Source organism: Sander lucioperca, chromosome 5, assembly GCF_008315115.2.
Source record: "Sander lucioperca isolate FBNREF2018 chromosome 5, SLUC_FBN_1.2, whole genome shotgun sequence".
NCBI classification, from domain to species: domain Eukaryota; kingdom Metazoa; phylum Chordata; class Actinopteri; order Perciformes; family Percidae; genus Sander; species Sander lucioperca.
Genome location: NC_050177.1, coordinates 9,973,310 through 9,999,993, shown reverse-complemented (window position 1 = coordinate 9,999,993; position 26,684 = coordinate 9,973,310). Strand labels below are relative to the sequence as shown.

The window sequence follows — 26,684 nt, the reverse complement described above, 5'->3', positions numbered from 1 at the left end:
TTGTACTACTTATTCAGTACTTCCTCCACCATTGATGATTTTACATGGAGGACTTGTAATGGTGTATTTTCCATGTGGTATTGCCAATTTATTGAAGTTAAGGATCTGAGTATTTCTTCCAGTACTGTTCTTTTTGAACTGTGTTTCTGAAAAAGGCGGTGTTCTGTCACTACATTGAACTGACCACAGCCGATAGCATGTGTAGACAGGCGGAGAAACAAGGCCAGACAAGGGTGTGACTGTCTCACCGACTGCAACAAACGTCACACGCTATTCCACATGCGTGTGCAGACACACACCCACACACAAACACACACACTGACTAAGGATTTTTACTCTTACTTACCCACTCGATTCAATTTCATTTCTCATCCATCAGGCTGGGTTAATGCTCCAGCCTGAGGTTGTAGTTTTTGTTACTTCCAGGATCACCTTGATTTGTGAAGGGAACACCTGTAATACTGCTCCGCGAGGCAAGCCTCCAGTACTAAACTAAGCCTGTGAGGGCTCAAACACACGCTGACACACACACACACACACACACACAGAGTCAGATATTCCCTGCAAGTCTCCTTCAAGGACGCCTGGGGAAGACTTGGAGGACAAAATCACACACTCCCTCTCCCAGTGTCTCAGACGCGCTGCACTTCTAATGCAGACAGAAAGCCTCCTCCAAAGAGACTAGGCACACACAAACTTAAACTCTCCTGCGCAGACACACATAAACACACAAATACCCTGAAAGGCCCTTCCACTATCCGTGTGAGAAAAGCAGGACAATTTTCTGTCTGTGCTGTTTCTCTTATTGCCGCTCTCTCCTGCTCTCAGCTGTTTGTGTGTGTGTGTGTGTGTGTGTGTGTGTGTGTGTGTGTGAAGGGGGCTCACTGGAACTCTTTGACAACCTTATTCACTCCCGTCTTCTCCCCCGCCCCGGCTGCACCATAGCCGACATGCCCAACAATGAGGCGGGAGGATGGGAGTCGCACAAAAAACACTGAATGCGTCTTCATTTGCCTGAACTTTTCACACGTCTTTTTCCTTTTGTTGCTAGCCGCCCGTTCACTACAGTGCAAAGAGCCCGCTCAGCCTGTTTCCGCTGGCAAGACGGCCCACCAAAGCAGCACTTTACCCCTCCTCTGTCACCCCTCTCCCCTCCTTCCCACAATGTTAAGCCCATTTTTTGCTTGACCTAATCTGAAATGGTACTTAAGTGAATTTATGTCTACCTCAGTGCATTAACTTTAGCTATTTCCTCCTTTATGTTGCTGTTTTTTGTAGTGGGTGCAGCGACTGGAGGGAACTAGAGGGAGGGAGAGATTTGAAACTCAGACCACGGAGTAGACAGCCTATCAGTATTCAGTAGAGAAAGTGAGTGATGAAGGCAGAGAGAGAGAGGGAGAGAGGGGGAGAGAGAAAGAGAGGGAGGAGGAGGGGGCGATGTATCAATATTCTGAGTAGTGTTTGAGGGCAAGGGGAACGAACAGAGGAGAGGGGGAAGGGGGAAGGAGGGAGGGAGATTGGTGGGAGAGAGAGTACTTGAGTGAGTCTCTGAGTGTGATTATTTGTTCACGTATGCACTTGTGTGTGTGTGTGTGTGTGTGTGGGTCTGAACACGTTGACTATAGGTTGTACATACAGTACATACAGTCAGTGGAGGAATGTAACTAAATACATTTACCAAAGCACTGTACTCTAGTACAATTTGGAGGTAGTTGTACTTTACTTGAGTATCTAAATTCTTTATCGACTATTTTAGAGTGGGAAGACATTTATTAGCAGAGCTTATGTTAAATATGTTTTATACCATTCATTTGAAACTACTACCTCATCACTATGAGAGGCAAACATTTTTTTAATTCTCAAGTAGCAACCAGAAAACGTTGCCTCCGACAGACTCATCTCATTATCAAACGTTTTCCCCAAGATGTTGTCCAAAGTTTTGCCTTGTATGATTAAAGAGGACCAATCAGGCTTCATTAAAGGTCGCGGCTCATGTGTTAATATCAGAAGATTACTATATGTTTCAGATATATTAGCAGCAAGCAGTCAGAGTTTTTTTGGTAGCTTTTCTCTGTAGATGCGTGCGTGTGTATGTACGTGCATGGGTGCGTGCGTGTGTATGTACGTGCGTGGGTGCGTGCGTGTGTATGTACGTGCGTGGGTGCGTGCGTGCGACACACAACAACCCACTCGTAGAATAAAAGCTCCATTGCACTACTAGTAGTCAAAAACTTCACACGGGACCTTTAAGGTGCTTTTGGGACAGGGGACACTTTAACCTTGGAACAATTTGGTTAAAACGGTAAATGTATTTAATATTTAATAAAGTGTTCAAAGGTCCTTTATGTCAGTAGCGGCCACAACAGTGGCGATGGTTATGAATCCAGACGGTCCAGAACAATAAGGTTCATCTGAGTGGCATCAGACAAGGGTGCCCACTGTCTCCACTGCTGTTTGCACCTGCAGTCAAGCTGAAGATATAATTTTACCTTTTTTGCCTCAGAAACAAAGGCAGAAATAGTGTGACATTGATTATAGATTATATAATCTCTTATAGAGATTACGGATGGATGGATCAACAGGTCGGTTGGTTGGTTGGTTAATTGTACTTGTACGTCCAAATTCTTATTGGTCGGACAATCGCTGGTGTTACCCTAACCCGTTCTTTCTTAACCTTTCTAAATAGCTGCCTAAATCTAACCAAACCTTAACAGTATTGGTGGCATTGTTGGTTAATTTGATGGGGGAACTGTAATTTCAATGTTTTCATGGATGAATGAATTGAACCTTGAACAGATCAGAAAACAGTTGATATGAGTTATGACTGGAACAGTTTTGTAGTGGTGGCTGACAAACGGTATCAGTCTTCCCAAAGGCGTCAGACATGGGTCGTCTTGGACGACAAAGACAAATGTTTTCATTTCATTTGGGGGAGTTGTTGGATAGAAAAATATGTTACCCACAAGTTTAAACATTTACTTTTATGGTTACAACACGTTGCTTTGGGAAAGGGTAGGTTAAGGTAAGTCTCCAGGAATTAATGTAAGTCAACTTGATGTCAACTTGATGTCCTCCTACGTGTGTGTGTGTGTGTGTGTGTGTGTGTGTGTGTGTGTGTGTGTGTGTGTGTGTGTGTGTGTGTGTGTGTGTGTGTGTGTTTGCTTGCACGGGACAGGAGTCACAGTTTCCAATACATGTGGATGTGATGGAATCTCCCACTTGTTTCAGTCATCCCTCCTCTCTCTCTCTCTCTCTCTCTCTCTCTCTCTCTCTCTCTCTCGTTTACTCTGGCTGCTAATCAGCATTTGAAAGGCAGCTTTGACAGTGAGAAAGAAAGTGAGGGGGGCACAGGGAGGTGGGGGTAAACGAAAGCATGAGACACAGCGAGTTAGGAGCGGGAGCCAGAGAGACTGAGGCGAGGGGCTGTACAAGCATGCCTTTTATATTTACTAGTGACTGAGAGAGAGAGAGAGAGAGAGAGAGAGAGAGAGCAGCTGAAGGCAGAGACAACTGGTGTGCACGGCTTTCCCAAGAGGAAATGAAAAGAAAGAAGCTCAGCGAGGAGAGTGAATGAGGGAGAGAGGAAGGGTGGGAGGGAGCATGCCGGTTGGAGAGAGAGAGAGAGAGAGAGAGAGAGAGAGAGAGAGAGCGAGAGAGAGAGAGACGTAGTGAGGGAGTGAGAGCGAGGAAGAGATTCTCACACTGGCTGTGTCCTAATCCGAGTCCATCTCCAAGAAGCAGCGGAGCAGAGTGTTGGTGAAGTGAGTCTGAGAGCCAAGGAGAGCTACATCAGCTAGCTCCATTCACACACACACACACACACAAACACACTCTCTCTCTCTCTCTCTGCCTCTCTTTCTTGCCCTCTCTCTCTCTTTCACACACACACACACACTCTTTTGCAACGGGAGTCCACGATGTGTCCGGCTGCACTGCCACGGCTTTTGTGAAAGTGAGGGGATTGACGCTGCCCCCGTCCCAGCCCCCTTGGCTCACACACACAGTGTTTGTTTGCTGTGTTTAAGCTCGAGGTGGTGTGGTGGGGGGGGGCACCACCAGGGCAGAGCAGGGGCTCCGGAGAGGAGGAGGAGAAGAAGAAGAAGAGGAGGAAGAAGAAGAGGAGGAGGAAGACAAAGTGGATCAGATCAACAGCAGCAGACTGGAAACGCTTGAAATGCCTGTCAGGTGAGTAGATAATGGATCTAACAACTTGCGGTCAACACACACACACACACGCACATGCATGAGCGTACACACACGTTCTCACTCTCTTGCTTGATTTTCTCACACACGCTGGACACACACACGCGCGCTCAGTTATAAAGTTGTCACCTTTTGTCACATTTTTGCTTTTAATTTAAAATGATGTGTCAGTCTATTCACATCGTTTGAAAATTTTGATAAAGATGAAATCATGTGAAAAAAAGTTTTATTGTAACTAATTTGTTAAATTTGCACCCAACATAGTTTTTCGGTTTCTCCGAGATAAAATATCAGGATGTATGCGGCGATGTTAACTTTTTTTCTGAGTGTAATTAAACATAACAGCAATATTACACATCTGTTGGCGCATTAGCAATTAGTAGAAAGTGATTTTTTTCTTAAATTACAAAATGAAGAATGAGGAGTTTTGTTTTAAAATGGACCTTTCCTCTACTTACTGTTGTCTCTTTTTACTGTACATTTGATTAGAGATAATTATTTTGATATAAAAGCATACATTTGCAATCTATTATGAATGAATATTGATATTTAATTTAATCACATCATTAGATTAAATATTTACTCTTCCTTGAAAGCATCAAGCAACACTTTGACTGCAAATCTTTGCTTCTCAGATAAGCCAAATAATTAGGTTTATTTTCTGTGCTGAAAGACACAACACACAAGCCCATCACTTTCTGATAAATTGTGTGTGTGCATGTGTGTGTGTTTGCATGTGTGGTGGAGGTTGAGATATCTCGGCAGAGAGTGAGCGTCTGCGTGTCCGTCTCCACCTGCAGAGGCAGAATTGGTCACAGTTTACTGGCTTAGTAACATTCGCTGCCTTCGGGGTGTTTGCAGCAGGTGGTCCAAATTGGCAGAATGACTGTGACAAACGCACAGTGTTCGCTGCTGCTCTAAAGTAAATAACATCGAACCATCACATAGTGCTTTCAGGTTCGTTTTTTTTTTTTCTCTCTTTTTTTCATAATTTGCCGTTATTGTGGTAGGAGGCTCGTCACTTGAAGTAAAAGTCTGAATAGTTGAAGTCATTTCACATAGGAAAAACGTGTGTGAAAGCATGAGTGTGTGCAAATGTATTTGTATGATTTCCTGCAAGATTCCCTGTTCGCGTGTGCACATCTGTGTCTGTCAATGTGTGGACTTTTACCCCCTGAATGTTTCTCCAAATTCTGTGCTATAAATTCTGCTATGTTTCGTCCCTCACCAGCTGCATCATTTGCAGATGCACCTGCTGAGATAGCAGGTGCTTCAGATAAATTCAAACCAAATAACTACCTGCAGTACAGAGTCACTCTTTCAGGTGTCTGTTTTTTTATTACCACATGTAAAAAGGGTTACTGTCCCACAGTTGTTTTAGTAACTTACTAAAAAAACAAAAAACAAACAAGCAATTAAGAAAAAAGTTAGAACAATTTTTTTTCTAACTTTTTAAAATTTCTGCTTTACTGTCGTCATTGCTTCAATAAAGATTGGATACAGCAGCAACGTACATATGTTGCAACACTGACACGAAAACAGAAATGAAAACAGGGTCAGACCGTGTCATCACCATCTGTGGTACAGTTTATACCCTGGCCCACTGAGCCACTAAGCCTCTCCCTCCGGTGCAGGATGCTTTGGTCGTGACCCACGTTTAGGCCTTTTTTTATTAGACCCAGAAGCGGGTTTCTTCTCTGGCTTTGGGGTTTAAGGAGCTGCGGTTCATGCCAGCTGACGACTGTGTGACAGACCCTGACTCGGGTTACTTTGTGAACGTGAGAATGTTGGCAACAAAGTGTCCCGTCTGAAGACTAAAACAAAGTTGAAAAGAATTCACAGTAATAAACGGTAGGTGTCAAAGAACAACTACCTTTTATCACTGTGAATTCATGGCATTCATTCAAAAAAAGTGGCGGGCAGCCACTTCTATTTCGCTGCTCATCAAAGATGAGCGTTGTATTTTTCAGATTATGCTGTGAGGGTAACATTTTCTTATATTTTCTATATTCATTTTGCATGAATAATTATCACATAAGTAGCAAAATTAATATCAGTAATCTACAAACGCTCTATGTTGATAGACAGAAGCAGGGAGTCACTTTTGGTGACTTATTGACAAGTTCTCAGGTAGACGGACACCTCACCTCTCCCTCTCTTCTTTCTCTTTCTATTCCTCTCTTGATATTTTTGTCTCTCTCTGTTGGTCTCTTACACACACACACACACACACACACTAAGGTGGTCAGTGTCTAGTGTGTTGACAGACAGCCGCTCACACACGTCTTGCTCTTGTCGTGCGTGCGTGTGTGTGTCTGTGTGAGGAGCGTTGACAGACAGTGTGTGAGTCTGTGACAGAGGGTGTCAGCGCAGTGTCAGGGAGATGTGTTTAGTGTCACACTCTGCTGACCTGATCTCCGGTTGGACTGTCCACTCCGGCCCTGCTGTGGCTCCTTACATAACCCCCGCTGTCATTCACATGCCGGCCTGAAGGGATCCACCAGGCTGCACACACACACACACACACACACACACACAGTTACTAAGTAACATGTGCACAATGTATAGGCATCCACACTCAGTCACTTTTCCTCTAAATCAAACGTCAGATCAGGTGCAAATCTTCCTAATCTCTTTCATGTCTATCTTGTTCTCTAATTTATGCCATGATGTTACATAAATTATATATATATATATATATATATATATAATGTATCTGGAAATATTCAAACAAAGCATTAAGTTCCGAGCAGTGTGTGGGAATGTAGTATGAGGCCAGTGGGTATCTTGGTTTCCCCAGTGTGCTGCAAGACACCTACTCAACTTGTGCAACTCTTTTCAAGAGTTTGACTCTGCTCTGAACTCTGACATTTGCACCATGCTAATTGATGTGTCTGTATTAGCATGTGTACATCTCTCTGTGCTAGTGTGCAGAATGAGAGTGTGCTTTTAAGTCCTGCTATGTGCGTGCATGTGTGTGTGTGTGTGTGTGTGTGTGTGTGTGTTGCAGAGAGTGAGTGACCCTGTGTGCTTTGGCCTGTGGTTATTTGGAGGTCAGTGCTGATGTGGTCTCTGCTTGCAGGACTGGATTTACCATCCTCTGCCTTATAGAGACCTGCATTCACTTAGCCAACCCTTCCACAGTCAGAGGGAGAAGTTTCTACCTTTTTTGTACCTTTTTCTGTGCATTCACCAATATTTTTGGGTGCACTGTACATGAATATTATCAGTATTCTCTTGGGTGGCAGTAGCTCAGTCTGTAGGGAGTTGGGTTGGGAACCGGAGGGTTGCTGGTTCAAGTCCCAATACGGACCAAAGTATGGTGGTGGACTGGTAGCTGGAGAGGTGTCAGTTCACCTCCTGGGCACTGACAAGGTGCTCTTGAGCAAGGCACAGAAGAACCCCCTCACTCTGACATCTCTCGAATAGTGCATGTATAGGTACTGAGCATGTGTGTGTAATTCAGGCCTGTGTATAATATAAAAACAGAGTGAAAACATTGTAATTTCCCTTGTGGGTTTGATAAAGTATAAATTATTATTATTAAATTATTATTATTACATGTGGCTACATCAGCATTCCTTTTGTGAAAGTGCTCAAAATAAGAAGTGTTTAGTCAGCTTTAGCACGGCCTTACATGGAGTTCGGAGTATTTAACCTCAGAATAGATTGCAGCTATTATTTTGACCCAGGATTTTCTCTTTCAAGCAGATATCATAAGGGTCAGGGATGAACTTCACGATGGACTGAACAGTTTTACTTTATGCATTACTTTTGTCTTGCTATTTAGATTCTCAAAGTTATCTACTGGAGGTGTTTTGTACTTTATTTGTATTTAGACAGTTTAGCTGCTCTCGTGAACCATTTACATTTTTAGCTCTTCATATTGAAGTTGAAATGTTATCCCTATCATGCTATCACTTTTACTGTTGATCCTAAGAGGGGAAACTAACCCCAGAATGTTCTTCTGCTACAGCATTTAAGATAAGATAAAAAATTGTACAATCATATAAATTGCATATTAATTTCACATACATGTCTATTTTATTTGGATCATTTTGTAGATCCAGTCGATCCAGAAGCGACAAATAAGACCGTGTTTCTTCTTTAAGTTCTAAAGAAGCCACATTGTCAGCATCCTTCTTCAAGTTATTATACTCGTCGTGCTGATTAAATCTTTGTCATTACTTTTAATACTGAGCGAGAAATGACATTGTGTATTTGAGAAAAATCACTGGAGAGCAATCTTTAGGGAATAGGTAGTTTTTCTGGTAAATATATGGGATATACTTTCAACTTCATATTTATTACAGCGCAGGTGATAACTGGAGCCTTTCTTTTGTGTATACTCAGGCCGAGGTAGATGGTAATTATGTCAGGCATGGATTGGATTCTGCGTAGCTCCACGCCCGTGAGGAGTGGACATCAAAGCAACGCTCACCAAAGCACTCTGTAATAAAAGAGGAGGAGAAAGATATCGATTACCAAGGGTGAACATTAGCAAATCTCTTTCTCTCTCTTTTTTCATCTATGTCTTCATCCGTCCATCATCTCTCTCTCTCTCTCTCTCTCTCTCTCTCTCTCTCTCTCTCTCTCTCTCTCTCTTACCATCTGATTTGCCTCCCTCCGCCTCAATTTATGCTCTCTCCCTCCCCCATCCGCCCTCCATCCACCCCTCTCCCCCTCTCTAATCATTTATTTATCGCTGATCTCTTTATTCTTTATTCTTCCAGTTTAGGGACGGTCCGCACTGTCACTGTACGATGCTGGTTCACTCACACAGGCTGTTATCATCATTCCTTTACACCCTTTTCCGAACCCTCCTCTTCCTCCTCATCAGCACAGCGATACCTGGGGGCGGGCGGGGTCACTCTGGTCCAATCTAACGCTGTATTGATTCCATTAGATAATTAATGACCCAGGCAAGGGCCAGGGAGGAGCAAAGAGGGGGTTAGGAGAGATGGGGGGGTGGTGATGATGGGGGTGTTGGGGGGGGGGGGCGCCACGGCCCTTGAGAGTTGGAGAGAACCTTGGGTTGGGAATGATCCAGAGTGGTCAAGGTCAACCGCAGCCGGCGCTCCCATACGGAAGCAGAATGCCGAGTGAGTCAGAATATGGAATACTGATAGAAGGAGAGTGGGGGGGGGGGGGATCTTCATGTCCAGCGGCTGTCGATTGATCAGCGGCTGAAAAATTGTACATTAAAAAGTCTTTTGACTTCCAAATCCTGAGGTCCAACCAGGGCCGTAATGCATGATAAGTAGTTTTCAGCCCTCCAACCAGAATACCAAACTTCATCTCCCTGGACGCCCCAGACACTCATTTACAACTACTCAACAACATGAAAGGCAAGATAGAAAACTAGCTACATCAAATATTCTGTTCATGTTATTTCCAACCATGTTTTCTACATCTTCCATGATATTGAACGTTCTCTGTTTGATGAAATGTTATTCACAGGAATATCTTACATCGCCGTTGTATGTGTGCTCCACTTTTACTTTTAGTGAGAGATAAGTAAAGACAGGTGGGGGTTGGAAGAAGAGAAGAGAGCTGTTGTCAGTAAGATTTGTATTTGAGTAAACACTGAAAAATGACGATGATGATGTCAGGTGGAAACTAATGCCAGCTTTTGTAGTATTTTTGGGTGCGTTTCTTTGGCCATTATTCAATTAAGAGGTGACAGGAAACAAGTGGACTTAGAGGGGCCGGAGGACCCGTTTCTCAAATACAATTTGATTAGCGAGCACTGCTGAAAGGCACATCGCAAATGGTGACAGCGTCATATTTCATACATGGCTGTCACTTACAAATTGCAGATGAATAAGCCCTACAAGGCTCTTGCATGCTCATGTATGGATCGCAGAGTATGGAGTTTGTTTTGATTAGTGAAACGTGTCAAAAAAGTAATATGAGAGAAAATCTAAAATTGCAGCTTGCATGTGCAAATTTGGTGAAAGAGACCCCAGAGACGTTACACTCATAAGGAAACATATCCAATGTATTTTTCTTCACTTTGCTGACTCAAAGGGGAAAAAAGATACACAAATGTTTTTCCTAAAGTCAAGTTTTTTTAGTTAGATTAGTAAGCCTTCAGAATTTGGAACTGGAACTAGTCTCCCCTTCCCTGTGTTGTAAACTGTACATTGCATAGCCTTGGTCCTGCTCGTTACCTTTGCATTGTCGCACCGTGCACGTCGTCTCCAGTGGGCTGTGAGAGCTCCTCTGCCTCCACTTTTACAGTCTTGGCCAGTCTCTGTATTGGGCCCCAGGGGTTGGGGAGATGAGGCATAAAACAGCCATGTCTCTACCTAGGGGAGCTGGTGGCATGGCAGTGTGGCTATTGTCTGCCTGCGTGCTGTGTGACTTAAATGTGTTCATTTGCCTGATGCCCCTGACTCCCTACGGGGAGGGGCGGCTCTGGGAGAGGAGGGGAACTCTAACGAACCTCTGACAGCTGGAGGCCCTAATTAAACGTCCCTGCTGAAAATAAACAGAACGGGAGCCAAGCTAGCTGCCAGAGAGAAACGCACGGGCAAACAGCGGCTGTGAACGCTCGCCGCAGTGCCCTCCGCTCTGTTGCTGTTGAGACCGTGCCAAGAGAGCAGGGCTCTATAGGGTAGGGGTCTCCAACACACACATATATACACCACGCTTATGAATATGTAGCACTGCAGCAACACATTGCGAAAACCTGCGGTCACACTTGATACAGGTTGATCTCTACAGCTGTGGGCGCAGTATATTTTTACTCTCAGTGCTCTCAGAAGTCACACTTTCCTTTTCTATATATTTCCCACTGTGCCATTACAGAATACGTCGACTCAGCTCTATTGAGTGGATTGTTTCACACTCTGTCTCGATGACACTTCTGACATTCAGCCTGTTGTGCTGCTAGCTAGCCGGAGCATTAGCAGTCAAAGTGGCGGGGTCCATTTGGGTGAGTGCATTAATGGGCCGCCCAACCTGCGACAAGGTTATGAGGTTGATTGAATAATTACTGTGGAGGCCCCTGTCCATTACGCCCCTGTGTCTGCCCAGATAGAGGGAGACGTAGAGAGAGATGGAGAGATAGTTTGAGACAGAAAGATGGAGGTAGAGATTAGATAAGCACAGATAGGGTCAATTAAGAGATAAACATTCAGGTATAGGATGGAAAAAGGTTGCATGTGTGTTTGTGAGGCAGTGGAAATTTGAGAGAAAATTGTTTCCTGCCTGTGTCGCCTTTTGATCTCTCCGTCCTACTGTACGCGGCCTAATTTGGCATGTAGTGCATTTATCCAGGTGAGATAGAGAAGGTGACAAAGGTGAAGTTGTTAGACAGAGGTGTGCTGCCCTCTCCTCGACCCTTTCTTCTCCTTACCAGACTGTCTGAAAAGAGGACTGTCAATGTTGCAGGCTGGAAGCTCGAGAGAAAGAAATATAGGTTTCCTATAGTTGAATGAAGCCTTAGCCTTAAACATAAGCCTTGGACAAAATATTCTGTCATGTAAAGGCCCTGGGAAGAGGTTAAAGCTAGGGCTGGAATATTAACCAGATTGATCAAGTCTCTTACTTATGGCAATCAATTTTGAAGTAAATCCCATATTATACAACTTTAAAGAGCCACAACAACCACTGATATCTAACCACACATTTCACCATTCAATCAGCCAGAAGTTCATTCCAGAAGTCCAGAAACTTTAATTAGTCATACTGTAATTAATTATGCACTGATGTATTTTTGCAAAAAAAAAGTTGTATTTATCTATGACAGTTTATTGTGATACAGATTTGACTTTATATATCGCTCAGCCCAAATTATTTCCTAGTGTAGCACAGATACAAGTTCTTGCTACTTTTTAGCCGGCATTGGTATCGGGATGTAAATGGCGCTTGGTCAGTCCTCCACTTTGCTCTATTGCCATGAAATGTGTAGACGATGTACAGATATCCATCAGATATCCTGATTTTTCCTGTACAGCCTCACAGAGCTGCTGGGATAGCTGTAGACTCTGTCTTGTTTAGTGAGCGTTGAGCTTTGAGTACACTTTCTAAGCAAAATGAATGCATTCTGATCAAACATTGCATTGTGGAAGGAGATCTTGGGAGGTAGATAGTCACATACCCTCCTCTTCAGTTTCCATTAAGGCCAATCTTTCTATCACTGACCTCGGACCATTATAGCAATAGAAAGTTTACATTTTTGCTTTACTATCTCCGCCTCAAACTACCAAAGGTAAGTGAATAACCCAATCTCCCCTTTCAACAACTTTTCTCTGTGTTGAATCCCTCATCGACTCTGCTGCCTTTGAAACAGTTCCAAGAAGTTTTCATGCATACATTATGTTGGCTGTTTCAGCCCAGATTTGTGAAATGATATCTGCCAAACCTGCCTAGCTTCTGCTGACCTCTCTTAGCCAAGGTCAGCATAGCCATGCTCAAACTCGAGACATAATCCATTTTCTACTGCCCCAGCAAAGCTCTACTGACTTGATTGTGCTGACCCAGCCGGGCCAAAGACAGAGAGAGTTAAAGAGTGAGAGGCAGTAAGAGAGAGAGAGAGGGCATCTCAGGCCCAAGGGCATGACACCGCGGTGCTCGGGGCCACACTAGCCCTTTAAATGTCAACACAGCACAGAGGAGAGGAAGGGGAGAGAAACGGGTGAGGAGCGGCGCTCTGTTTGAGGACAGTGAGGAATATTGGCAACTTCCAGGACAGGAGGGTAGTGCTGGAGACAGGCAAAAGGCAGAAAAAGATGTGGAGGAGTGGGCAGTGGACAGCCTGTGCTGCGTCTTTGGAGATGTTTGCTTTAAACTTCAGTCGCAGACAAGTTTGAATAATCTCTCAGGGGAGACATTTGGAGATCTGTGATTTTCAGCTTAATGGTGACATCAAAGGAGTCTCAGTGTTTTGGCTTATGTCTATTACCTTGGTAACAATCTCTGACCTTTATGTGGGGAAGTACATACAGTACCTAATTGCTCTCTCTGTCTCAACCTCATCACCTTCTTTCTTTCTTTCTTTCTCTCTCTCTGTCTCTCTGATAGATGAAGTAAGAAATCATAAGATGGGTTTTCATCCAGGCATTTTAATGCAAATTGTATTCTTTCAAATTATAGTAAAAGGGCTCAATGGAAACTGCAAATGGAGATAAAATGTCATCATTTGTCTTTATTTGAAAAAAGGCTGCATGCTCGCTCCTAGCTTTAAAAGCATTTCGTTGCAAAATACAATATGCAATATATTGTAATGGAAACACAATTGCTAAATAAACAATTAAAGGGTCCCTAAAAATTGTTATATGTTTGACATCCCAAAAATACCATATGTGCTGTCACCTGTAAACGTTTAAGTAGTTCATGACTATTTTATGGCTATTATTGGTGAATGATTCAATGACTCTTTTCCTCTTTTTCTTTCTCCTCTGCTGTCTCTCGTGGATCTCCAGGTCTGAGTCCGTCACATCCTCAACCAATCAGAGCCTTCGTTAACAGCAGCGTCGGCACGTGATTGGGAGAAGGATGGCAACCATGCCGTTTGTCAGTGAGGGGAAGTGTGTGAGTGTGGAGTGGGATTTCCTACAAGGACTACTGGCCAAGCCTCCCACCCTTCCCTGGTGAGACACGACACACACACACACACACACACACACACACACACACACACACACACACACACACAGAGGCTGATACTGCATAAGCCTGCATGCATGCCCATGAATTAATCTTTGGAAGGTGAAATTCATGCATTAACACCCTTGCACACGGTGACAGCCTGACGAAGAATTTCCTATCAATGAAACACAATCTGGAAGACATAAGTCTGATCTCCTCAATGCTACATATAACCCGTATTGTTGCTCACCTGCCAATCCTGTCAGAGCTGTGAATCCCCTCCCCTTAGTGGGAGATTAAATACATTTGGCTGGAATTATTAATGGGCAGTCATTTACAGGCGGATATAAAAACTAAGCAGAATCAATGTGTGTGTATTGATTGTTCTCCGTGGCTGGGGTCGAGACAGTATAATAATGAGATGTTACAGAGGGCTGGCAGCATGAGTCCACAACACAAACACACACACATAGAGAAACACACACTGTTTTCACTTATTAGGAAATAGCAGGGAGAAATACAACAGCTGTGTCAGCTGATTACGATATAAACATATGTACACACACTATGTCCAGCCTTCTCTTTGTTCTGTTCTTTCTTTCGCTCACACATGCATGGACACACACACACACACACACACACACACACACACACACACACACACACACACACACACACACACACTACTGGTGGTCTTTCTTAGGATGAGAATCAACAACACAGACACGAGGGAGAAAGGCTGGTTCTTCTTTAGCTTACATTCTCACTCTCTCTCTCTCACACACACACACACACACACACACACACACACACACACACACACACACACACACACACACACACTTTATTCCAGCGCAGCACCAACACAAATTGTGAAGTGGCTGTGACAACATAATTCCACCACTCAGGCCCCATTGAGGAGAGTCAATACCCAATCAGAGAGGCAGGCTACCTGAGCCCCGGCCCCCCTCTGTCACTCTGCCCCTCCCTCTCCTATTGATCCCTCAATCACGGCTTCAGCTCACTAGCTCGGGACCAGATGAGAGAGAGGGAGAGAGGGTGAGAGTGAGGGGTTGGAGGGAGGAAGGGAGGGCAGCAAGAGATTGTGTGTGTGTTTGTGTGTGGTTCGTTTGCGTGTGTGTGTGTGTGTGTGTGTGTGTGTGTGTGTGTGTGTGTGTTCACATATGGATTGTGGAGCAAATGGCATTATTAAGACCCTGCTCTGCCAGAGAGAAGAAGGGAGTTTGTCTGTAATTACCAGGCCAATCTGCAAGAGATGGGTCAGAAGGGAGATTGTTTCACTTGAATTGCAGGAGCCATTACCATTATATGTACTTTATTTATGAAATGGGTTTTCTGGATTGATACTCAGGTCTTTTTATACAGAGCATGAAACAATCAACAGGTGGTCAGTAAATGGCCATTATGTGAAACCCCTTACCAATTTCTCCCACAACAACAGTGCCGATCCATACAATGTTCTCTGTCCTCCTCTTCTATTCTCTCATCCCTGCATTCATCTATTTCTTCCATTAATACACCTTCCCCTTGTTCACCTCTCAGTCTCCAGAACCTACGTAAAGAGAAGTCTCGCAATGCGGCTCGTTCACGGCGGGGGAAGGAGAATTTCGAGTTCTTTGAGCTGGCCAAGATGCTGCCTCTGCCGGGGGCCATCACCAGCCAGCTGGACAAGGCCTCAGTCATCCGGCTGACCATCAGCTACCTGCACATGCGAGCCTTTGCCAGCCAGGGAGACCCGCCCTGGAGCCCTCTGATGGAGGGAGACAGCAACTGCAGCAAAGGTGAGCAAAAGGGTAACACAACTGTAAAGAAATACTGCCAAGCAAACTAAATTGCATCAATCCATGCCACGACCAGGATAATTTATATCTAATCTTTCCACTGACTTTGTATGCAATTGAGCCACCACTAAAATTTGATTTGCGTACTACCTTTTCTGAACACCCAGTTGGTAGGAAATGGGGTCCTACTGTAGCTACTATTGAGGACACTGAAGTCATGTCCTTGGTACTTCCTCTGATAATCTGAGGTTTTAGTTAATTGTAATTTCTAATATTACTTTATTTATTTATTATTAATAAAAAGTATCAATTAAATTTGTTTTTAAATTAATTAAAACCTGGAGAAGTAAACAGTCTGCATTCCAGTATATTTTGAGACTAATTATACTTAAACTTGATACATTTTGGCCACCAGATCTTCATTCCTGGCATCCTGGAGAGGGCTGGAAAGATAATGGTGGGCCTTCATGTTGTGTAATTAAAATTCAGTGAATAATTGCATAAAAATATAAAAATCTAAATAATAAAAAATAATGACTGCCTTTTATTGTCTGGTCAAACTTTACTTTGGGTAGGGGAGACTTCCAGACTAAAATAGTTTTTATAATCTGATAAATACTTAAACTTTTCATGAACTTTGACAATGGCAGCGTGCCTGTATTCAGAGGTAAATGAAACATGGTTGTGACGGATCATTTCTCAGCTCAGTATTCACGCAGTTCAGTCTATAAGAAAATTATACAGCAGAGATAAATATGCTGATGTTTGTTGCCAATGGACAAAAACCGCTGAAATCCATGCATCCATCTCACATCTCTGTTTCAATCAAAAGCAATCCTCAGCAGTCTGATCTGCCCACTTACTCCCGCCCACAAAGACACCCCACACCACAAAAATCCAGTATTCCAGTCTTTTAGCGATCATAATTACATGTGCTGTGTAATGGCACACAAACACGTGTCCAATCACAAGCCTGTAAACATACATGCTTGTGTAATCTGTATTATACATGTATAATAATACAAGACTTTCCATGGGCTAGTGTGAGTTGAAATGTATGTGTTATGTGTGAGTGTGTGTTTGTGTGTGTGTGTGTGTGTGTGTGTGTGTGTGTGTGTGTGTGTGAGATAGAGGATACACGAAGAGGGAGGAAACTATTGGTGCAATTTGTAATTACAGAAATTAAGTATATAACGAGGACAGTGTAATTATACAGCCTGTCTAATTGCTACTATTACTGAGGGGAAACGATGCAGCTACAGTGTAATTAGAGGTGTGTGTGTGTGTGTGTGTGTGTGTGTGTGTGTGTCTGTGTGTGTGTCTGTGTGTGTGTCTGTGTGTGTGTGTGTGTGTGTGTGTGTGTGTGTGTGTGGTCATGACTGTTCTTGTCTAATTTGGGGAAATCTGAGCAAAAAGCATGTTAACAGCATGTTTATGTGTGACTGTGAGTGGCTTGCTTTACCACAATATATACCACACATTCCTGATAAGATATGATGGTTTTAATAGTATAATAAGTTGGGCATGAGTGGTTGAGTGTCAATAGAGGTACCTGAGTTTTGGTACTGATACTAAAACAATACCTTTCTCAAAATCTTTTTTTTTTTTTTTTTTTTTTTTTTTTAAATATAACAAAGCGCTTGTGTTAAAAACTGGGGGTGTGGAGTTTAAAAGACAGGGATTCTGTAATGGAAATGGCTGCATTATAGGAAATGTAGTGTTTTCAGAAATTGGACCATTCCAGGGGCTAAAAGTCAGAATATCTCGGCCTCTAAATGGAATTTAGCTGCTATTCATTTTGTTATTTACACCTGTGCTTTTCTACTGACATGACATGTCAAAATATCTTAAATGAAAAAGTTGCATTGGCGTCCATTGTCACATGCACTGTATCACTTTCTGTACATTGATAAGGTAAAGTACATAGGTTTTGTTTGGTATACTAATTGCAAAAACATTACAGGACACTATGACAATAAGTATATACTGTACACAATTAATAGGTAGCATGGACCTGAGACAAAGCATAATCTCATTAAGCTCCTGGTACCAATGTTTGACACTTGACAGTTTTCAATATTCAGTACTACATACACTTCAGTTGGTTCTTAGAAACTATTAAGGTTCAATACCCAGCCAAGTATCTGAACATTTAAAGGAGGTTTGGTAATGTTGAAAAGCTAGCAAAATTTGAATGTAGCATCTCCTCGGGGCTCATTCACTAGTAAGCAAACACCTAATATTATCATACCGAATGATTAAAACAAACATAACTACTGTTAGCAATGTGGTGACGACGCGCACTGAGCTCAAACTCGTACACGGGAGGGGTAGAGTACGCGCAATGGGGCTAGGCATTTCATTGGTTCTTTCCAAGGTGACCGCGAGGCAGTGATTGGTGGGCGTTTTTACAGGATTACAGCAGCTATAGATGACAGATCTTTTTCCCTCCTTTTCAGAGCCCATAAGTTATTTATTGCTGTCAGGGTGTAAAGATTATTTCAAGCAATTTATAAAAAAGTGTATATTGAAAATAGTTACCAACCCTGCTTTCAATAGCAATACCTCACTGTAAACCAAAAGTATTCCACTCATATTGTATAATGCATTCATCGTGAGCCCTAATCTATTGCCACAGTATCAGAAAATATACGTTATTATGGGTGAACCCATTGCGATCCATTGATTTTTAATCAGCTATGCAGCGCTGCACCATCTGAATGTCTGAGTAATATCCTTGCACTATCACGCTTACTCCCAGCCGTAGCCTTGACTTAGCTCTGCACGTAGTGAATTGTTTTGCCTCGGTATTCCAGGCTTTCCTTTGGCCTTGCTAGAAAATACCTGTTTAGAAAAGTAGGTGTGCAGGTAGCCGTGCTGCCCTGTGCATGAACTGGAAGTGTGGTAGAAAGACAAATGCAGGGTATGCTGCTTGCACAAAAATGAGAAGCACTTCTCGTACAGATGTGAACCATAACTATAAATATATAGAATCCTGCAGCAGCTACTCGAAGGTCATAGAAGATTGTGAGGCACTTGAAAAACACAATGAATTGCGTGTCAGCTACAGGCGGTATTACAGTCTGAGTTATCCGGAACATTTCTTCCTCTAGGTCGGGATCTGATACCTTGCGTATTTTATTAAATGTTTGGAAATTTTTACAAGCAGGTCACACAGTCTCAGCGGGGCCAAGGCTGAAAATGCAATGCTAATTTGGACATCAGTTTGAACAAGTCTACCCACAATGCATTGGCAGGGTTTTAAGTGTGATGCATGACTTTAATTCCGTTAGTGGAATGTGGTCAGAGATCCAGCTGAAAGGGAGAGGAGGACAGAGAGGAGGGGAAGGGACAAATGTAGAAGGAATAAAGAGAAAAAGAGGAGAGGAAGGAGAGGAGTGTGAAGGGAGAAGGGGTGGGGGGTGGTGGCTTGCATTCCTCCACTCTCCCTCTTGTCCGAGGGTTTTTGGACGGGCGAGGGCCAGCGGAGAGGGAAGGAAGGTGGAGGGGTGGAGGAGAGGAGAGGATGGAGGGAAGGGGAGGGGCTGGTGTGGCTTTTGTCTGCTTCCCACGTTTCAAAGCCAGTCTTGAAAAATGAATAGACAGAGGAAAATCAATTGCATGACCTTCACAGAGAGAGAGATTGAGAGAGCGGGAGAGGGGGGAAAGGAGGAGAGAGAAAGATTATGGAAGGAGGGAGCAAACGAAAAGGAAAGGCTGAAGGGAGGAAAAGTAAAATGACCCATGATAGTCATTTCCATTCAGTGTGTGTGTTTCACTGTTTGTGTGTGTGTGTGTGTGTGTGTGTGTGTGTGTGTGTGTGTGTGTGTGTGTGTGTGTGTGTGTGTGCCTCTCAACCCTTTTATTAGAAATCATTTATTTTTCAAAACCGCTCTATATTGAGTACATTTTGCTTTGGGGGCCAGTTTGTTTTTCTATTTACCTGCCTTTTTAAATGTCCTGTTAAAGGATTATTCCAGTTTATTTTAACCAGAGTCATATTTTCTATTGGTTGTGATAAGATTGAATATTACCACACTAATTGCTGAGATTTGGTTACAGCAGCAACGCTGATGACGGGGCAAGAAGGGCAAGAAACATAAGTGAACGGAGGATGAGACTTCATTATTTGGTGGTAAACCCAAAAATAAGCAGTAATATCCCATAATTGGACAGGAAAGCAGTGTGCACACAAGCATGGATGGATTACTGAACGGGCCTGCCGGGCACAGGCCCAGGGGCACCCCTAGGCTTCACCTGCAAAATGTCACTTAAAGAGACGCATACTGACCACGAAGAGATGCAAAATTACCACAAAGAGACAAAGAACAATCGCACAGAGACACAAAAAGACCCCAAAGAGACACAAAACGGCTACAACAACAACAAAAAAAGAGGCAAAAGAATCACAAAGTCCCATTGTCTCTTAATCCATGCACACAGCTACGCTAACTACTGTTAAGTGTGATGGATGTTAACGTTGTAAGTTTTGGTAATAACTTGAACGTTTGCCTTTGTTTTCTTTTTCAAGTAAGTTGGACGTTTGTCTTAAATGTTTAAAGGTGCCGTAGGTAGGATTGTGAGGATCCAGGTCTTAGCCAAAAAATTTGAACATCGACAACTTCTCAGTCCCTCCCCCCTTTCTGCTAAAACCCAAAACGGTCACCTAAGCCCCTCCCCCCACAAGGGAGAATGAATGTGTCTGCATGAACAGTTAGACACCCTCCCTGGCCCTGATTGGTGGATCTGAACAGGGAGTTGTGGATCTTTGAAAATCACACTACAGGCTGTAGGTGGTGCCAGAGGAGCCAGATTTTTTTTTAATTACCTGCTTCATGTAGTTCTACTCAAACATAGGGTCAGTTTCAGAAATATTACAGAAAGTTAGTTTTAAAAGGCTTACCTACTGCACCTTTAAAGTGTGTTTACCTGTTGTTACACCCTGGGTCACTGTAGGGTGTGGTCAGAAATGTGCTCTATTGCTTCTGTGACCACACCCAACAGTGATGTCACTGTGTAGTGTGTACTGCCACAGTCCTGTCTCTCCACAAATCTGTGGCAACTCAACCTTTAGCAGGTGCAATATGGCCGCTGGAGAACTTCTCCGTCTTTTACAAGGTACAGTACAATGACAACTCACTGCCAGCAACAGGGCCAGCAAGTGTTTTACTGTCTCTGTTAGTGAGGTCAAACACACCTCTCTCCTCCCCAGCGTTGGTGACATTGACTTTCATTCCGCCTCCACTCACTCCCTCTCTCTCTCGTCTCCTTTCTTTCATTGCCTCATGTCTCCCTCGCATCCCCTCTGTCTCCCCCACCTTTTCGCGTTCTCCCTGCATCTGCCTCCCCTCTAATTCACGGCGTTTAAAGCAGCCGGGGCTTTTAAGGGAAGTTAATTGCACTCAAATTATGTTCGACCGCAAAAGGAGTGAGGGAGAGACAGAGGAGAGATGGAGAGATAGAGAGAAGGAGGGAGGGATTGATGTCAGAGTGAGAAGATAATTGCGTCAGAGAGGGATGCTGCGATTAGGGTCACTCTTTCTCTCTCTGTCTGTCGAACAGCCGAAACGTCACATTCGGGTGGTAGTAAACAACTTGGCAGGTGATCAGGCTCTTGTTTTGAAAGGGTGAAACTACGGCAGCGGAGCCAAACTTGAGAGACAAAGACGGATAAGAAGACAGAGAGAGGAAGCTAGATGGAAAGAGAGGGGTTCACTGCGTCTGTTATCCGTTTGGTTCCCATGGTTACATCCTAACCTGGTTTAAAAGGTTGACACTGTGGGGGTGGAAAGGAAGATGTGCGTGAATATGGTTATGTGCATGGAGGTAGGGGGATGTTTAGGTGTGTGTGGCCATCACTCGTGGACTTAACTGGGACTAAATTATATATTAGACAGAGGTATAATGAAAATCATTCAAATGAAATTTCTATCTTTTCTTCTTGTGGAGCGCTGGGGAGACCCTGAGAATTGACCTGTGAGTCAGACTATAATTAACGTGTCCAATCGCGCCCCGTCCTCTTCTGTCTCCTATTCCCACAATGAAATTAAACCTCGCAGCAGAGTCCTGGGAAGCTAATGAAATGGGAGTGTGACAGAAAGAAGCGATCAAAGAGCTCAGGTGCACACATGGGTCTGTTTCCAGGTCTGTACACGAGCATGTACGTATTACATGCATGTACACAGAAGCAAAAGTAAAAAAGGTGAATGTATATTCACATAAACCATTTTAAAGGATTATTCCAGTTTATTAGAGTATTATTTTCTTGTTTTTGTCCACTATTTCTATGATAACATTGTAGTCGGCAAAGTAATTACTGAGAATTGGGAACATGACAACAATGCTACAACAAAGTCAGACAGGGCAGGCAATAAGTCATCAGACACTAGGGCTGGCCGATAGGGAGAAAATCAGATATCACGATATTCTTGACCAAATGCCTCGATATCGATATTGCGGTGATATTCTAGGGTTTACAATTGGTGCTTTAACAAAATATCTTCACACTTAGATTTTAGATAAATAATCATCAGTAATGTGGACATAATGTCTAAGTGGGGAAAAGGCAAATAATAGAACAGCTAGAACAGTCTGGTAAGCTCAGAAAAGTACATCACTTTACTGTAATGCAGCCTTTAAAACCAGGAAAAGTCAACACTTATGTCATATCACGATATTACAATATCCAAAATCTAAGACGATATCTAGTCTCATATCGATATTGATATAATATTGATATATTGCCCAGCACTGTCGGACACTCAGACAGGTTGTAAACAACAACAGTTTAGCCTAAATACCTGACCACTATTTGGAGGTAAAATCGAAAGTCAGTGCACATGAAAGGTTGGTGATGATCCCTTATTGCCCAGTAGTCACCGGTACAAAGTTCTGGAACACTTTTTCTCAGTACTGTCACTTTCTATTGAATGTAGGTACTCATAGTGTATTTGCTGTAGGTTTTAGGCAAAATAGGTCTGATTAATGTGTAAACAAGTCGCAAAAGGAAAAAATGTATAACTGTGTGAGGTAAAACATGTTGTGTAGTTCAGTCTGAAAGCTGCTGAAAAGGAACTCAGATTTCCACCAGTGCCTCCAAAAACCTGACAGGTTTATGTAAGTGGTCTTTTCAGAGCCCAGAGGGTGTCATGACTAACTATTACGTTACATGATTCAATTAAGTAATAACCCATATCACATTTTTTACTCTTAAATTCAAGGTACCTTGTGGAGATTTTGACCACAAGGCAGCAAAGAAGAAAACCACAAGCTAGCAAACAGGGATGTAAATAATGCACTTCATTCATTAAAATTGGCTTTGCACATTTATTACGAGGAAGGGCATGAATTTAACACAGATACACCTAACGCATTTTGGTTCCAATTCATGCACTGCTTGTTGCACAAGAAAACTGTTTGCACTTACAACTACGATAAGGATGGTAGGTCAAATTTAAACTAGGAGGTAAAGTGTGATGGGACAGTTTGGGTAATAATTTTATCATTTGTCTTTGTTTTCTCTTTCAAATAAGTTTGGCTATTTTGGGTGTTTGTTTAGAAGCTGTATGATTGTGTTTCTTGTCCCATCTGACTACGTTTTAGTGATAACGCAGCATTCGTAGATCTCAGTGATGAACTCTGTGATTGCAGTGACAGTTTTACCCAGGGAATGATAGACAAAACTATACAAACTTAAGAATGCACAGTTTTATTATTATTTATGTAATTATTTTTGGGCTTTTCCGCCTTTATTTGATAGGTGAGAAAGGGGAGAGAGAGAGGGAGAAGACATGCAGGAAATTGTCACAGGTCGGATTCGAATCCTGGACCTCTGCGTTGAGACATAATCCTCTCAGTATATGTGCGCCTGCTCTACCCTCTGAATCAACCCGGCCACAACTTATTGGCAGTTTTAACAACAAAAAAAACACGTTGTTTACTGTAGATAATCTGGCTATACTGTTGGTTTGTTAACACCTGTCTGATTTTAAGGAATGAGGGTAAAACTACCAAATAAGATCCAAGTTGTAAAATCCGAAATGTTCCTTTAAATGATTTTGAACGATGATTTATTTTCAACCACTAAATGAGTTGAATTAGACAAGATATTATAGTAGTAATAATATTTAAGGAACAAACGGAACCATGCATGGCCCTCACTCTCTTACACACACACACACACATACACACACAGAAGTAGGGGTTCACAGCACCACTACAGAAAGATCTTTGTTCTCAGAGTGAGATACGAACACCGCTGTGAGACTCTCTCTCTTCACATCACGTTTGTGCACACACACACACACACACACACACACACACACACACACACACCAGGTCCAGTGTTGTGGTTTCCTGGCTGCCCTATTGTACTCTGGCAGTCTTTAATAAATGGTCCTCTGTGTATTTGTGTGTGTGAGTGTGTAGACTCATCCGTCAGCCCTCCCGGCCTCATGTCACATCCAGCGTTTCCTTCGCCCCGCTGACACTACTCAGCACTACTGATTGCCCGCCATCACCTTCACTCCTCTAGGGATCTGTGACATGTAACTCAAGGCATGCACACACACTCGCAATGCATTTCTTTTCAATTGTGAGGCTTGTGAGGCATGCACGAACTAACATCACACTGTGTGTGTATATCCTTTTTGATTCTCATATGGTCATGATGGGGGTTGCTTCCTTTAGACTCCCCCAGCGCTGCAGCTCCATCGCAGCCCCACAAGGGAACCTGATAGTCAGGCAGAGAGTGAGATGGGCTCCCCATCCCCCTCCAGGCATGGACTGGCTAGGCTGAAGGGTCCCAGCACCAGACCCCCTTTCATAGCCCTGAATGGACTTGCCTTATTTATATTCACACACTGTCACACAGGGGGACCCCAATCTCACAATGCCACTGTGGCTTTGTCCGACAACTCTGTATTTGTGTGTGTGTGTGTGTGTGTGTGTGTGTTTGTGTGTGTGTGTGTGTGTTGTTTAATCGGAGGGCATGTTACCACTGTGTATACTGTGCATGAGAATTCATTGCTGTGTGTATTCCTAAAGTGTGTATGTGTCTATAGCTCTAATGGAATGCCTCCCTCCTCTATTCACTGAACACACATCACAAGCAGGCAGCTGTGTGTGTGTGTGTGTGTGTGTGTGTGTGTGTGTGTGTGTGTGTGTGTGTTTCGACCCTCCCTCTGTGTTCAGTTGTAACCCAGAGCAGCGCTTTCATTTTCCTGTCATAACGTGTATTGATTTCCCTCAGCCTTGCAGCGACACACACAGATATCTGATGATCCCTAAAGTCGCACGCACACATTCATATGCTCTTGTACACACACATTTCACGTATACATGCATAGTTTGTCTCTGCCCGATAAGGAACATTGTGTTTTAAAGCAGCCCTGTTGGAGTGAGATTACTTCTCACGTATGGTCGCCACTTTTGGAATCACACACTCGCAGGTGCACACACACACACACACACACACACACACACACACCGTTACCTACTCTTTTTGACGTAAATCAGTAAATACGGCTGATTACTAAATTAATCTTCTACGTCACTGCAGCCCCTCGTGCCCTGGTTTGCTTGGGAGAAAGGGATCACTCTTGGCTTCCTTAGTGTTTTCTCATTTTCCCTGCCGTACCCTCTCTGCTCCTTTCATACCTATCTTCACCCCCCCTCCCCTACCTAACCACCTCCAACTCTATTTGTATTGTAATTGCCTTGGTAAACAGCACCACTTTGGCACTGAAGCAGCTCTGATAGCTTCTGTTTGGGATGCATTAAGAATGGCGATGCAGACACCATGAGTGTGTGTGTTTGCATGTCTGGCAACAATTGAGTGGTGTGCGTCACATAGCAACCCCTCCTTATGCTCAGTTTTTCAGACATGCAACCGTTTCGGTCGATTCTTCTGTTTGTAAGTTTTGCTTTTCATTTCAGTGCAGATTTAAAGACTTCACAGAGATGCAACATTATTACAAACCCCCACTGATGAACAAGTCATGTTTACGGATCATTTTGTATAATTAACAATATTTCATAGCTTTATTAACCCAATCTGAAAGTTTATAAATATCACCTTCCTGAGCCCAAAAAGTCTCTGTAAATGTCCACAGAATTAAAAATACACCATAAAGAAAAAATCTTGATACATTTTGTTTTACAGCACAGCAAAATTCTATTTAGATATTTTCAATTTAACTCCTAATGTCTTGTCTCTACAGTGAAGCACTCCACGTGGTTCGACAGATATGGTCTCAAATCTATACTTGCAAAATAAAAAGTGTATCTGAGGGGCAAGTGCGACAAATTAAAAATGTAAACAGTCCCATCACAATGGCACTTTCTTAACATCATTATCAATGCTTTTTGCACATGTAGTATGAAGTAAATGTGGATGTTAGTCAGTGTCTCATGTGTGTTTGTCTACTTTCTCTCTGCAGTAAGACGATCATCTCATTCTCTGGCCACTGACATGTTTGAGCAGCACCTAGGGGCGCACCTCCTGCAGGTAACGACCACAGCACCCACACCCACCTTCTTCTTCTTTAATGATTGATATCATGTAACTACATGTGTTTACATTCTGTATTTGAGATGTTCTAGTGGGTTTGTGAGATCTTCTCGTCGTCAATGTCCTATGAAAATCATGTCTCCAAAAAATGTCAAACTGCCCTGTTTTCAGCTTTGTGACCATTTCAGATAGTCCAGTGGGTTCTCAAATGGTTTATTTAGCTTGAGAAGTAGGAGAATTTGTTTTTCAGAATGGATCACAAGGTCAGTTTAATCCAGTATTTTCCTTGACAGACAAGCACATTTGTCTCAGTGTGTCCGTGCTTGTGTGCGATCGCAGTATCATACCTCAGTCTCTCAGACTTACATTTCCAAGCAATCTTCTATCGCATGCTCTCACATCAGCACACACTGACACCCACACATCTCATAGACCTCAGATGCTCGGACGATATCGCTGGCTGCTAAAGAATGCCTCCCTTTGCACTGACATATGAATGTAGCCTGAGGGGGATTCAGGGGCAGAAGGACTGCAGGGATGATAGAGACAAAGACTCGGAGGAGGTGTGAAGA

At 43.1% G+C, this 26,684-nt stretch overlaps 1 protein-coding gene across 4 annotated transcripts in view; it reads left to right on the top strand.

Annotated features, from left to right (window-relative positions):
- Nucleotides 1-26,684, top strand: part of npas1 (neuronal PAS domain protein 1) — a 66,871-nt gene that overhangs the window by 24,359 nt on the left and 15,828 nt on the right. The window contains exons 1-5 of one of the 4 annotated variants that reach the window (XM_036001204.1): nucleotides 3,635-3,761; nucleotides 4,026-4,185; nucleotides 13,635-13,802; nucleotides 15,364-15,602; nucleotides 26,042-26,109. In XM_036001204.1, the coding sequence (XP_035857097.1) occupies nucleotides 13,708-13,802; nucleotides 15,364-15,602; nucleotides 26,042-26,109 (402 nt within the window). In that variant the 5' untranslated portion in view covers nucleotides 3,635-3,761; nucleotides 4,026-4,185; nucleotides 13,635-13,707. Of the gene's footprint in view, nucleotides 1-3,634; nucleotides 3,762-4,025; nucleotides 4,186-10,740; nucleotides 10,823-13,634; nucleotides 13,803-15,363; nucleotides 15,603-26,041; nucleotides 26,110-26,684 lie in introns of those variants that run through there. The other 3 variants (XM_031296698.2, XM_031296700.2, XM_031296699.2) reach the window with 3 other exon arrangements.